This window comes from Pterocles gutturalis, unplaced genomic scaffold, assembly GCF_000699245.1.
Source record: "Pterocles gutturalis isolate BGI_N339 unplaced genomic scaffold, ASM69924v1 scaffold11631, whole genome shotgun sequence".
NCBI classification, from domain to species: domain Eukaryota; kingdom Metazoa; phylum Chordata; class Aves; order Pterocliformes; family Pteroclidae; genus Pterocles; species Pterocles gutturalis.
The window spans coordinates 12,730-27,671 of record NW_010103106.1 but is presented as its reverse complement, the minus strand read 5'-3'; the positions used below and the strand labels follow the sequence as shown (position 1 = coordinate 27,671).

General features: G+C 47.0%; 1 protein-coding gene across 1 annotated transcript in view; it reads right to left on the bottom strand.

The window, feature by feature from the left end:
• PRDM11 (PR domain containing 11) overlaps positions 1-14,751 on the bottom strand; it is a 25,085-nt gene extending 10,334 nt beyond the window's left edge. The window contains exons 1-4 of the mRNA XM_010086567.1: positions 14,636-14,751; positions 13,996-14,099; positions 13,048-13,310; positions 12,000-12,067 (exon numbers count right to left, since the gene is read on the bottom strand). Coding sequence (XP_010084869.1) covers positions 12,000-12,067; positions 13,048-13,310; positions 13,996-14,099; positions 14,636-14,751 — 551 coding nt within the window. The remainder of the gene's footprint in view (positions 1-11,999; positions 12,068-13,047; positions 13,311-13,995; positions 14,100-14,635) is intronic.
• Positions 14,752-14,942: the final 191 nt, after the last annotated feature.

The following is a 14,942-nucleotide window of genomic DNA, read 5'->3' as shown; positions in this document are numbered from 1 at the left end:
TCCCCCTGCCCACCGGCTGGCCCAAGGGGTGCTCCGCTGACATGCTGACAGGGCAGAGCACCGCAGGGGAAAGGCCACTGGCCCTTCCCAAATCAACATCGAGTGCAGAGCCAGGGCTGGAGATGCCATGCAAAAGAGCTGCCACCAGCCCAGGTAGATGCCACGGGGTGTCATACCCACAAACGTGGCCTCGGCTCTCTTGACACCCAGCGCCCTCCAGGACAAGCTTGTTAGCAGTTCAGGAAAAAAAATTGTATGACAGAAACAAATGACTCAACAAGCAGCTGTGTTAAAACTGTTATATATTTATTGCATTCTTAACAAAAATACTTTTAAAGAGAGAATTTTTTCAGGGTGTACAAGACACAGAGATACTGAGGCTGAGCACAGCAGTTTGCTTTGACACAGGCACTTACTTCAACAGCCAGTTAACATGATGGGTGCAGGAGGAAGCATCCTTTGCGAGCCAGTACAGAAAAGCCAGTCCACCGAGGTGTCTACACAGGGCAGGAGGTACGTCCCCAGATCTGGGCCAATCTGTAATAGTCCACAGAGGAAACTGGGGGAGACATTGGGCAGTTTATAGTACAAAGTCCTTTATCCTGACCAGAGCCCAGCCTCTGGGGGTTTGCATTGAAGGCTGCACGTCCTGTGCCAGGACAACGGGGTTCTCTCTCTAAACGTGTCTGTGTGGGCAACCCGCTGGCAGCGACGATGCCAACTCCCTCCAGTGCCCAGCACCTGTGGGAGTCTCCTTCTCTGCAGACCTGAGGGTTCCTGCAAGGGATTCCCCTGGACAACATCAGAGGAGCTAATCCTACCAGTATATCCATGGGAGAGCATCAGCAGGGACCAAATATAAAAATATAAAATACTACTTCTAATACATAGCAGCAGCACTGTATTGACTCAGAAAGCCTTTAAAACATATAATCTTTTTTTTTTTTTTTTCCAGTTCTCTGCGATTCATAAATTAGATCCACTTCCACCAGACTTCCCAATCTTCCCTTCAACTGAAGGGAAACTGTGACTTCTGCAGAATACAAATGTTACAACAGAAGTAAAATGACATCCTCAAAGGAAGGTGAGCGAGCACTGCCCTAGTCTGGCAACAGCAGTACAAGGAACGTCCTCTGTGTTAAACCAGCGTGGGTCGTTCCTCAGAAGAAAGGAGGTTTTTCTCCTTGCCAGATCTCTACTTCCTTGAGCAACAGCCTTTTACCACACGACTACAAATAAATTACTTGGATCAGAATTACAGAACAACTAAAAAGAAGAAAGGAAAAGCACATGAGGAATGCCCAACACAGCAGACATACAGTGAGCTTTCCAGAAGAGAAGCTAGTGCACTGCAGTTTCAAAGGAAAGACCAGAGAGGTTAAAGATCCTTCAAGATCACATAAAACAAGCCATCCTTCTGCTACACTGCGCTGCCTATGCTCAATTCCTGCCGAAGTTTATACAACTTCTCGGCCAAGTCTGCAGGTCAGACACTGAATAACAATGCACATTTGTATTAACGTGAACAGTTTCCAGCAACCCACCTCCACAGCCAATAGGACAGCCCGGAGAGCAGCAGCGTGCCAGCTTGTGCGTGGGTAACACCTTGGCCCTTTTCCCTGTTGAAGCATATTGTGATAATGGTCCAGATTTTTCCAGGGATGGGCGCCACATGGCAGGTGCAGATGTGCAAATCAAGGAGAAGACAGTCATGTTGTAAAAAAGCTGCCACGTATGTTACCACCACCTGAGGTGACATTACTAAAGCCTAGTTTCAGAATTGGGGTCGTACATGGGAAATTCATGCAGCGCTTAAGCAATTCAATTGTTGTTACAGTTCATTCTTGTGTCTGTATGGGGAAAGAAAGCAGTACAAAACCAACACGTCTAAAATTTTAACCTATAGAGCTGTGAATTTAGCTTGTAAACTCTTCACGACAGGAGAACACAGTAGAGATCCCACCCTCAATAACACTGAGTAACTCTGTACTGAAGGTGACAGAACTACCGTGATAGAAATTCCAACTGTTCCCAAGGTCAGAAGCAGGCCCTACACCTTCCCTTGTTTCTGTGCAGCCTCTCGTATTTTGAAGAGGTTGAGGTGGTTCAAAACTGAAAATTAGAACATGCAAGAAAATAATAAAATTCTCTTTAAATGTTTTCATATTACGAAATAATTGTATATTAACTGTATTTGGGAAGGGTAGGTAGGGGTTTCAGACTGGAGCAGACTAAGATTAAGCTCTTTGATATAAGTGCATGTGGTCCTGCAGGACCCAGGCACATGCCATAGCAGCCATTCTCAGCAGTCTAAAAACCACACAGTGCTCAGATCTGTCCTCCTGTCCTCAGCATCGTGCTTTCTTCCCTTCCCTGCACAAACTCTCCTTTTATACTCCCCTACCCAAACTTGTGGGTAAGTCACAGTAAGCCCTGGATTGCCCATTATTGCCAAAGACAAGATAAAAATAATGAGCAATAAGAGTCTTTAGAGCTGTAAGGATATATCTCTGCACAGTGCATATACTGATTTGCTAGAAGATGATGGGAAGGCAGTAGTAGGGTAAACTTGTGGGTTGACTGCAAAGGGAGCTCTGTAGTAACACTGTCTCAGTAAATAATGTTTCACAGGCACGAGAAGAGATCAAGATAATGATTCCTATATTGCATCTCTTAGCTTACTAGAGACCGTTCAAAGCATGGGGAAGCCAATGAAACTCCTAATCTCTATGAACAGCAACATGTCCTACATCCCAAGCTCTGTAAGATTTGAGATTCGTCTCTGCCATTGCAGACAGCCAGCCCTACTATTCAGCTGCCATAATTCATGCTGCTCTGTTAGCTAGCAGGCAGATGGAGGGGTTGGGGCGGCCACTGACCTTCCCCACAGAGTAACTGGTACACATGGAGTGGCCACGTGAGCATGCAGCAGCTCAGGAAGGGGCATCCTTCTTTATTTTATATGAAGCTGACTAAAAATGGTGTTTTCTCTTTCGTGATCTGGTAGTCCGTGCAGGAGGAGTCTGTTTTGGCGGGTTTTGGTTAGACTCTGCACTGGGCTCATGGGGCTGCTTTGAGCAAGCTGCTTGCAGAAGAGACCCTTGCATGACACTAGGATCCTGCATCCTATGGAAAGCCTGGACCCCATCCCTGATTTCCGATAGGGTCTGGCACATCTGGCCAAGCTGGCTGGTGAGGTCAGCCATCCTCTGACTGATGACATGCATGTTGTTTGCCATGTCACTGTGTATAGCCACCAGCTCCTGGCAGAACTGCCTGAACAGGTCTGTTTGCTGTGTGTGGGAATGGAGAAGCTGGCGATCGAAGCTGGAGAGGGGTGGGCTCCTCGTGCGGGAGTGCGAGGGTCTGCAGGACGAGGTGATGCGCGGGGATGGACGGTGAAGTTCCTGCCTTTGGCTGGTAGCTTCCGAGTGCTCTGATGAGGAAGAAGTGCGGAGGAAGGAGGGCCCGGAGAGCTGGTTGACTCCTGCACCAGCCCTCTGCAGTGATGAGAAGCGGTGTTCCCGAGAAGTCCCTGGCATCTCTTCATCTTCGTCAGCTTAAACAGAAGAAGCAGCATGAATTATAAATGTGAAATCCCTCACAACTCTAATTTCTGTTTCACGCTATCTCAAAGCACATGGGAAAAGGGCTTTCCCCTCCCTCCAGTCTGCCAGCTGAGACAAGCCTGTAGCTCCTGATGCGTAACTCAACATGCACGTGCTGCAACGTTAGCATCTGGGTGACAAGCTTAGCCGTAAGAGGCCTGAAGAGCAGGCGAACCCAGTCAGCAGAGGAGGAATCCAAGCTGCCATTGTATCCTGTACACCGCACTGTTCATTGCTCGAATACAAATCCATCTCAGACAATAGTAATGACTCCCCTTCCCCAAAACCGTAAGTAGCTAGAGTAGTCCAATGTTTTGAAGGGACAACGGCTCTTGGCCTTTGGCCCAGTCTCAGAACACCCTGACACATTCAGTTCCTTATGCCAAAACCCTGCTCCCACATCACTTCTTATATCCTCCACCCTGAAAAAAAGCACAGATGAGGTATTTGCTGCTCACAACGTCTGTCCTGCAAGGCCACTATGTGGCTGGGCGTCACTAAGGTAACCAGGCAGTCAGGCATAGCAGCAACAGGACCCTATATTAGTTGGGCAAGTATACTTAATGCAAAACCAAAATCAAAGCAAAACACCATGGGAAAGTTCTCATTAGTCTGATAATAGCTAGTGATGTGCCAGTTCACGGGTACAGGCACTTCAAGAGTAAGAAGAGACGATATTTCACTTTGCAGCTGCCCACTATCTTCTTGTACAAGCTGTATTCATTTCACCTCTGAAAAAGCGCAACTGGCTTCCAAGATAAGATGCAAAGAATTACAAAGTCCCATTTTGTCAGTTCTTGAAGATTTTTGTCTTTGCTTTCCCACTAACAACATTACTTCAGGTATGAGATAAGACCTAATGCAGCAGGACAGTGCTAGTTGGCTCAGTCTACAAGCAGTTATTCCCTCTTTCTCTCCTTTGTATCCCTAAAAGCTCACAGACCAAGCAGCTACGCCTACGCACAAGAAAACTGTATGTATTTTTTAGAACCTGCAAAAAGCAGCTTGTGGTTCAGCACTGGAAGGTGTCTTGAGAGTCGTAGTGGAAGAAGACTAACTTAGAAAGCAGGGCCAGTAGTTTCTTAAGAAACAGCAAAGAAAGGAGTCATTATCATCTACCTTTTTCATACCACTTGTGCTGAACCAGTGAGAAATCGTTACTGGCCTGACCTCAGAGCATAAACACCAGCTATCACTGAGCCCTCCCCAGGAGCCCTCTTGGAAGATGATTCCCATGCAGTGATCCATTAGTGACTGGTACATGATTCTCAGCTTGACAGCACTGCTGTTTTATTGGGGTGCATGCAAGATGAAGAACTCCTAATCCTTTACACTTTTTCACAGACTGGAGGTAGTTATGCTTCAACTACAGAAGTGCCCTCGCTTGTAGGATTAGTTCAGACCTAGGACCCATTAATAAAGTGGAATCCCAACAATGTCTACCCTTAGAAGACAGTATGGAAAAGGAGTAGATAAACAGATAAAGAAGATGATTTTAACTTGGAAACAGCTTTCCCTCAATCCATCTCAACACCCCAGGATCACCAGAGCAGGCTGTCTTGAAACCAAACATGGCAGGAGGACCTGGCTTGACAGGCAACCCAGCATCTCACAGAACACACAGTGCTCTTCTGGTATCAAACCCAGATATGCAAGCATAAGACAAAGAGGTGTTAAGGCAATGATACTTACAGCTTGTTGACTGGCTGTCAACCACGTCCAGATCCGCTCTCCGGAAGCTGTGCATCTGGCGTGACGAATGCAGTGTCGACTCGATGGCTCTCTCGTGGGCGGTCAGGACAATGGCCGAGGGCCGCCCCGTGCTGCCGGGGCTGGAGAGGGACCTCTGCATGAGTGCCAGTTTGTCCTTGGTCCTTCTCTTCATGTCGTCCCATCTGTGTTTAATGTCTTTTACAGACCTGGGAACCTGGCTGACTGATGTGATCTGCCTGGCTATGCCTTCCCAGATTTTGTCCCTGTCAGCATGGGACAGACGCATTGTCTCCCTCCCAAACAGCATGGCTTCATTTCGGGTCACCTCAGTGACCAGAATGTCCAGTTCTTCCTTGGAAAACTTGGGCTTCCTCTTTCGGTCAGCCATGTTCCTTGGGTTGAACATCCCACAAAGCACAATTGGGTAAAAGGAAATAAGCGCAAAGCATACCCTTGCATCCAACCATCTGACCAGTGCAGCACTGGAGCAGAGGAGTTCGGTGGGATCCAGCTCCCCCAACCCACAACAACCTCTCCGTTTTCCTCAGTCGCACCAGGAAAAGGCAGACGTTTTGTTTTTAAGAGGCAGTTTGCAAGCTTAAGGGGAAAAAACACCAAGCAACGCTAGTGTGAAGGAGCCTTCTGAGCTTAACAGTTAAATCGAAAACTTACACTTCGTCTGATGCCCTGACTTACGTACGAGAATTTCAATACAGCTTCCCATCACTTGCCGCAGTTTGTGTGCAGAGAAAAAACATGAGAACTCACAATCAAATTGACAAATCAGCTTCGAAGATGACATATTGCTCGGAAATGAGTTCTGCAGTAAACTGAGAGGCCTGAAACCTGCCTGGCATGGAAACTTTTTACACCACCCCTTTTGTTAAAACTTGCAGGATGTCATGCAGAGGCTACACCAAACTGGATTTTTTTTCAGGGAAAAGAAATTTCAAGTAGACTCACGGGCAAGGTCTGCAACTTGCTTTTCCTAAGGAAAAGTCTTTTTTTCAGCAGCAGGGGTACTGCACATCCAGCATGTGCTTCACAACAAGCCCTCGTTTTACCCAGAAATGGTTGCTGCTTCCTATTGTTCTCAAAAGGAATGAGACCACCCACTTGCTTTTCCTGGCTAGGCTTTGCTGTCACTGCTGCTGACAGGAGCCTGTGCCCAGTTTTGGGTGCTTCAGACAAACAGCTCGGCCCATTGAGAAGAAGACGCAGCCATCCTGAAAACACGCAGTTTTGTCCAAAGTGTGTGTGTGTGGGGGTAAGTTTTCCAGACACAGTCAAAGGAAACTTTAAAAACAAACAAGACATTTAGTCATAAATATGGCTTTTAATTGGGGTTTAAAAAAAAAGGAGGAGGCAGAGCTGTTCAATAAGGAGAAAACAGACCGTGTGAATGCACAGGTCTGCACATAAACAAGGTGGCATTGCAGACATCGGAAAAATCTGCAGCCTGGGCAACAAACACCCGTGTATAAGCACAAACAACAGCACTGAAGAGATCAGAAGGCCACGGAGAAGCAGAACTGTTGGGAAAACTTAGTGTATGCTTTGATTTGAACTATAGCAGAGGGAAGCAAAATGCCAAAAGGGTTACTCTAGTACTAGACGTATGAAAAGACTGCTTTTACGTGTCTTCAAACAATTTAAAGCAGGGATGTTGGAGACTTTTTTGAAAGAGGTCAACCTTTTTGATGTTCATGTCATACAGTTCTTAACACTTTAAAAGGAAGTTCTCAGATAGAAATCTACCTCAGTATGGAGTTACGGTGGAGAAAGCAGCACTCACTGAGACAGAGGACTTCAGCATTAATATAAATCACTTCAAAAAAGCTGTCACTACAAACCTAGAACATTAATGTTCAAAAAGATATTAAGACACATACAAGAATAAGACATCTTAATGGTTAACTGTAACTCTGAAGTCACACCACAGGAGGGAAAATCTATTGGCTTCCCAACACATTCATTCTCCTGCTTATCTAGATATCTACCAGTAACAGCATCTTTGATTTCATCTAATTTGGGACCTCCTGTTAGCATCTTTGCTATGTTAGGGTAATAAACTCTGGCCAGGATAGCTCAGACCCTTCTCTTTCAAAAAATTATATTTAATCCTAAAATCTTGGCTGCATGTCCTATCTCTCGCAGGCAGACTTTAGCTACCCCAAGTTACTTTCTGAAAAGTTGGTATAAGCAAAGGGCTCAGCAGCTTCCCCGCTTGTCCCACGTTTGCGATAGCCCTGCTAGCACCTCCTCAGAGGTGGGTGCCTTGCGGCACTGCCATAGCCCAGCAGAAGAGAGGTGGCTTGGGATGCATTTGTGTGAAAGGTGCTCGTGGGCTGCTGACTAAGAAAAACCTACGGAAAGGCAGAGTGACCCTTGTTGGATGTCACCCGAATTTCTCCTTAGTGCTGTTAGGCTGCTGTATGGTGACTCTCCCTGACGCTGCTGCCCTTCATCGGGGTAAGCATCAGGAGCTGTTAACCTTGGTTAAAGCTGGAAAAGCAGGAGGAAATGCTGCTCAAATCCAGGCCACATACAGGGGGAGCCAGGAGCTAAGTGCATAGATGCATTTCACTGGGACAAACATAAATACATCCTTGAGATACTGTTTTGGTGGAGCTTCATTTATGGAGGGATAGAAGGAGCATTTAGGGAAGATGGTAACAAAACGGTGGAAAGCCAGCAAAGCACTTGCTACACTGATCTCAAGGAAAAAAAAATACCAAAACCAAAACCCAGCAACCAAACTTAAAAGGAAAAAGGAGTTTTCCTAGATGAAGACTGGAAGGAGGAAAAAGGCCACATTCAACATGGAGCAAGGGAACATCTATGGTTTGATTTTTATCAAGCTCAGTAAAACTGGGCTTCATGTATATTCTCCGCAGGTACCCACGACGGCGCAGTGCCATCAGTGCCTCCATGCGGTGGAAACATCCCCTGACAAGCTGTGCTGGTGAGAAGGAGTAATGTTATTCTGTGAAGCACCCTGGGAGGAGGTGAGCTTGCAGAACAGAAGTCTCTCCGGAGCTGCTCAGAGCCACTGGTGGGGTCAGGAAACGTGTGCCCCCTCTACTCTACTGAGCTCATGGCTGCTGTCACTAGCAGAGCTGCACCGATGGGGAATTACAGCCCCTTTTTGCTCTTCCCAGACAGGGTATCCCATGAAGTGTATTTAGGACAACCTGTGGCAGACCTGCATACTCAGATTTCAGGGCTTCCCCTAATTTGCTCCAGCATGGCTTGGGTCAAAACTGCTTAAGATAACTTAAGTATTCCAACTGCAAATTCACCACACGGAGTAATGAGTTCTGGCCAGTTTTAATCAGGAATGAAATTAATGTGAGGTTCCCAGCAGGCACATTAACCTCCTCCTTATAAAAATGCACACAGTATTACTGTCAGAGAGATTTTTTTTTCCCCTCACGCACTTCGTCTAGCATGCAAGATGTCCCTATGAACAGTCACGGGTATTTGGAAGTACCTCTCTGAGGATGCTGTGTGGGTTTCAGCAAGCACCAGAGAAGCCCCAGCTGTGGGCCTGCAAATTCACACCTCAGCCCAGGTCAATCTGAAAGTGCAAGACTATACAGCTATTTCTTTAAAAAACACATGCAATGTTGTAAACTATGTAACAGTGGGCACTTCATGATCAACTCACGAAGATATCAACTGACTTCACTTTTGCTGGCCTCTAAGAAGCAAGCATATAACCACTTCAGAACCCTGGGGTAATTTTTTTTACAGGATCCCTTTGCTCTAGTTGCTGCAAGGTAACAGAGACTAGTTTATTAAGTTCAACAAAATGACTTGTGCATAAGCTGGTGGCTTTTACTCTGCCTGAACACACGGGCAGGCATGGTAACCCTGACTTTTTATTTTTAAAAGGTCCTGTGAGGTCGAAACAGCAGCTCAGTACTTAAAAGATGTACTGATCTAAGTTGGTCTTGCTTTGAGCAGGCTGTGGGGAGCACCTGACCAGAGCTTCCCTCTAAGCTCTATTATTGTACGAAGGTCAGCAAAAAGCCTGAGAACTCGGGGACTCACATGTAAGACCGGATACAGACTACAAATGCCAAAACTAGCCTGGAAACCCCATACATGAGGCACTTAACTCCAACAATTTCGTTAGGCACCACCAATTTGCTGGTACTTCTTATCCTGCATCTCAGTCTGGGCCAAGTGATACACACATAGAGGGATATTTCCTGGACTTTCTGAGTTACTTTCACTTTTTGGTCAGATTTTTTTTTTTTTTTTTACAAGGTCCCCAACAACTGAATAAAAGAAATTCCTCCGAAGTACCCAGAAACAATGGCTGGTTCTGCGCAATCCTTCAGAAGCCCCAGGAACTCCCATCAGCATCAGTTTATGGTTTGTGTCTGAGAAAGCACCAATTTCCCTCGAGGTCTACAGTGACCCATGGCAATTGGTCACCCTGAGCCCCCAGAAGAATAAAAACAGAGGAGGTGGTTTGCACGCATCCCCGCGGGTCAAAGCCATGGAGTTCCACTAAGTATTGGAAACAACAGCATTTTACTCTGGACAGAGATGAAGGGTGATGATTATTCATTGTGCCAGCAGCCAGCTTAGGAGAACATGCTCCCAGCGTCAGGAGTTTGTCTCAACTGACTGACTGAAGAGGGAAAGGGCAGGAGGATCGCCATCACCATGCCATCTGCTATGCTTCATACTCCTTCCTCCCTGTCATCCACTGCCCTGGGTCAACAGCCACCTGAAATTAGACCAGCAAGTGCTGCTGTGTACACATTGTCCTCAGCGGGAACACGAAAATGGACTCAGATGCTGTAGTCAAACAACAAAAAACAATAGCCAGATCTACAAGAAGAGAGAGGAGTCAGCCCAAGCTGCCCTCCCCATGCCATAGCCACCTACCCAGAAGGTGAGTAGATCTGCTTTGCAAAGCACTCCATCTGTGAGTGATGGCAAAGAGCACCATCTGAAAAACAAAAAGAGCGCTGTCTACAGCGTCCGGGAAGTACGGCTTCTGTGCGTAATCTCCGTGACCAGTGATGTCCCTGCACAGGATATCAAGTGCACCTCTGTTTGAAAGCTGCTCACAAACAAAACCAAAGCTTTCTGAGGATGACTCTCTCCACTTGAACTGTCAGTCAGACTCTATGTAGTAACTGCTATTAGAAGCAATTTTCAAGAGTAAAAACAGAAAGATCAGTAAGACTGGTATATCCTGCACAAGTCCTTGGATACTCCCTTCCCCAGAAGAGCTGCAAACATCCCCTCTCCACAAAACCATAACCTCCTTGCCTTTCAAGGCTGTACAGAATGGCCAAGACCACACTCATCTCCAGACTTAACCATGGCAAATACCAGTTCAGGCAAGAACGTTCTGCTCTTTCGTGCTGGGACCACGAGTAGTGCCCATTTAAATGCAGACGTCAAGCTTATGTTCACAGCACTAGGAAGAAGAGTTCGTCATAAGATTTTTGCTTTCCAAGACTGTGTTTTCCCCCAGTTTCACTATTATCCAGATCACATAAAGATCCAGATCCAATCAGAAAAATCTCACTCTGATTTTTGAAATTTGCACTCTTTACTTCAAGATATATGCATCCCTCTACCTATCTGTCCACTGTAGCCCTGCTTCTGTTTGGAATGACAACTCCAGCGTCAGCCCAGGTCTGGCATTTACTCTCATCCAGTAGTGAACAAGTGTAACAGTTGGAATTCTTACAGAAAAAGTAGATCCTTTGCTAAACTTTATGAACAGAAGTGTCAGAACAGCTGCTACCCATATGAAGACTCAAATGGAGCAAAAGTGGTGCAACCAGCTTTGACCAGATAGGTCAGTCTTGCATGGACCGGTACTTCACGCTCTCTCTTCCCTTATCAAGTGACAACTGAAAATCCTAGGCATCCAGGCCAACAAACCAGCTAATTCCCAAGCTGCTTTAGTCTTGTATGAGGCTGCAAGAGTGACCTACATTTTGCAGATATAAGCCAATACCTGAAGCACTGCATGATGGTTAAACATGTTCCCTCACTGCTGCTGTTAACAAACCAGAGCCAGCCCCCCTCCTTGTTCAGTACTGACTGATATTTGGGTTCTGCTCTGCTGAGTCCCGGGGCCAGCAGAGGGAGCGCAAGCACACGCATAATTTCTTCATTCAGAGCTGCAGCAACTCGCTCCATGTTTCTCCTAACACAGTAAAGCTGACACTACCAATGACAGCCACCACAGACAATTGTTTCAAGTGAAGCCCGGAAAGAAAACAAAAAAAAAACCCCACCTCTTCCAATGTCTGTCAAATGAGAAAGGACAAAAAAACCCCAAACAGAATAAAATGTTACCTTGGGGATAATGCAAAGCATTTTGCAAATATTTGAACATAAAGTAAACAAAAAATAAAAACAATGGAGTGAGACCTGTCAGCGTTTGTAGGAGAGGATAAATAGGATTATCTTTACCATTTGTCCTCATTCCAGAAAAAAGCCATCCTCCATACACACTTCTGTCTCCAAAGGATTCTCATAACAACAAATACTGAAAGAGCACAAACACACCCTTTACAGAAGGGGTCGTAGCGTTTTGGTTTGGTTTTCCGTCACACTAAACAACAAGGAGTGTTTGATGGCCTCTCTCTGGAAGACAGAGCCCCCAAAGAGAAGGCAGAAGAGAACTGGACTCACCTCATCCAGTTTGCTTTGGTTTCATCTGTCCCATCGATGGATTTGTAGCGGTTGTTCTTATCAACGATCTGCAGAACAAGAGAACAGACGCGGCATGTCAACTAGCTAGTCCAGACAGGAGAAGGTCTATGACTCTCAAATCTCTGCCTCAGTTCCAGCCTTAAGTCAGGACATGAAACTCTATGCCACGAATTTCAGCTCTCCTAGTACCACGGGCTGCTGCCCTGGATACGTGTGTGCAGGCTACTCTGAACTGACTAAGAGGCATTTTCCTATGTACAAATATCTGTAACACAGAGCTCACAAAACAGTTAACAGTCCCGAGATACAAAAGATTAACTTCTCTTGATATAAAAGATTAACTTCTCTTTCAGGACAGGGCTGAGACATACATTTATTTTACAGACAGGAAAGTGCGAGCAGCATTTCATATCAGCAGCTCTCAATTTTCTTCCCCACCTATAACTCACATCCCGCATCTCATAATAATTAATATCGGTCAATCTAGTGACATCTCTGTCTCATAGGCTAACCCAAGGCCTGTAGTACTAGCAGAAAAAATACGGGGTTTGGTGCTGGAGTCTGCATGTAGATCAGATCCTGATGGACTGGATCTCCTCCTTCCCGGCCTCTGGGGCCACCTGCTCTGCTCAAGTGGGCTGGGAAGGAGTGCTGCAGGCCCATAAGAGAGCTCTGCAGTCTCCAGATACAATCCTTCCTCTGTTCTCAAAATGATGAGAGCAGAGAAAGGTACTGGAGGAGCCCTAGAGGTTGAGTGGGGATGGAAGAACATGGCAAGGGGGAAAGGAGAAGCAAGTTCTGCTTCCTACAGCTGTGAACTGAACTCGGGTGCCATGGCACTTGGTCTCCTTTTATGTATCTACACCCTTAAGATGCTAATAATTATAGCAGGTCAATGTTTGCCTATTGCTTATGTGGGTCAGGAGGAGATCTCCAGAGAAGGGGGAAGATGGCTAAGGCCTGCAAGTCCCCCAGCTCTGAGCTGCATGGCTGGGGTGTCATTGCACTGGGGAGACACATCACTCACCAGCCACGAGAAGAATCCTGCGGACTTGTCCTGGCTAGAGATCTGCCCCTCGTACGGCCCAAAGATGTGACCTTTGGGGATCACCTCGTTCATACACCGCACATCATTCTCCCCGTTGGGCTCTTTCACCACCTCCATTCCAGGCGGGATGGTCAGCGCTGCCCGGTCAGGGATGCCAACAGGCACTGGGGTGTCAGACACGAAGACTGGGGGCCCATGGTTTGGGCACTCATCCACAAAGTACTCCTGGCAGGACTCACAGACTGCAGGTGCAAGGGGAGCAGCGGTTAGGTTGGGCAAATGTGATGCCCACACAGGTTCACATAGCTCATAGGATGCACAGCACTCAGGCCAGCACGCCCCAACTCCCCACCCTTCCCCCAGCCCAACTGAGCCCCTTCCCCAAAACCCAAACTCCACGCTAAACTAAAACAAACATCCCTGAAAACAAATACCCTCATCATACTGCCTTTGTTCTGTTTTTGGGAGAGAGACAGCATCCCCAGGCACTTACCCTGTGGCCCGAGAGGTACTCAGGCCTACAACTTGATATTTTGTAGGCATGCCAACATAACTGGCACCAGTTTTCTTTCCCAGAATATGGCGGGAAATAATTGTTGTCTGTGCAATGCTCCCTTTTGCAGTTTCTGAATTCAAGCCTCTGGGTTTTGCAGACTCTTGGGGTTTTCTGTTTTCCCATGTGCATTTTCATGTTTCCAGGACACTTTCCACTACCTCCCTACCGCTGCATAGCCCCACAATGGACAAGCTGCTTTTGTGAAACAGCTTCCCCATCAAATACGCCAGTCTTTTCAGAGGAGCATGCAAATTTGTCCCTGGCTTTTTTCTTCCCTGCCTCCTGCCCCAAACTGGCAGGGCGCTGACTAGGAAGCACCCACGCCTGTACAAGCAGTGGCATTGCTCTTCCCTCACTCACAAGACACTTACACCAGAAATCCACTTGCTGAAAGCTCTTGGTCAGAATCAAATCCCGTTTCCCTTTCAGTTTCTTGGGCTCCACCTCTATGGACTGCAGGTCAGGCCTTCCAGAGCTGGGGAGGGAACAACAGAAAGATGACATTAACCTACCGAAGACGTTGGGACTGCACTCTATTTGTCCCCATGCCTGCAGCAGAGAAATGATTCACAACTTGCCATCCAACCTGCCAAAAGCTGGTACCTGACATGGCTTAAGACTAAAGCCTACAGCAGGTAGTGGCTTCAGCTAGAGCACCTCTGTGCGTGGCACACACCTGGCACGTCCCCCACCCGGCAGAAGAGTGGCAGAAGGGGCTCCCACCAGCAAGAGAGGCAGCACTGCTCTGCTACAGCCTGGGAAACGTGCTGTTCAAAAGCAAGGCATTGCCCTCAGTGTATGCCAGCCCTGCAAGGTTTGGTGCCAACCAGCATACATAGCAGACATGTGCCTAGCACATGCGTAGGTGACCCACCTCAAGGCAGTCCTCACAAGCAAGGGTTTTAATAACTTTGAGAAGTTCAAGTGTATCCCTCAAATCCAACTTTAAGCTGTGGGGGGAGGTGGAAAGAAGGGGGTTAGAGTACATCAGACCAAAGCTCAGCTGCGTACCAAGGCTGTCCATACTCTTGGTCCCGGCGTGGAGAGCAGGCCTCTGTTTTTATCATCACCATCTCCCCTAAGGAAGCCTGGGTCTGGATCAAACAGTCCTTCAAGTTTTCACTCATGTTCTGAAAAAGAATGAAAGAAGGGGAAAAAAAAAATGAGCGGCCAGGAAATCACAACCTTCTTCCCTCAGGAACCACAGCCCTCCTCCCCTGGGCCAGGAAGCAGTCAGCAGAGCTGGCTCCCTGCTGGCACCAAGAGCTGCCATCGTGCACTGAGGCACCTTCGCACACACGTAGGTGTAAGCCCCTTC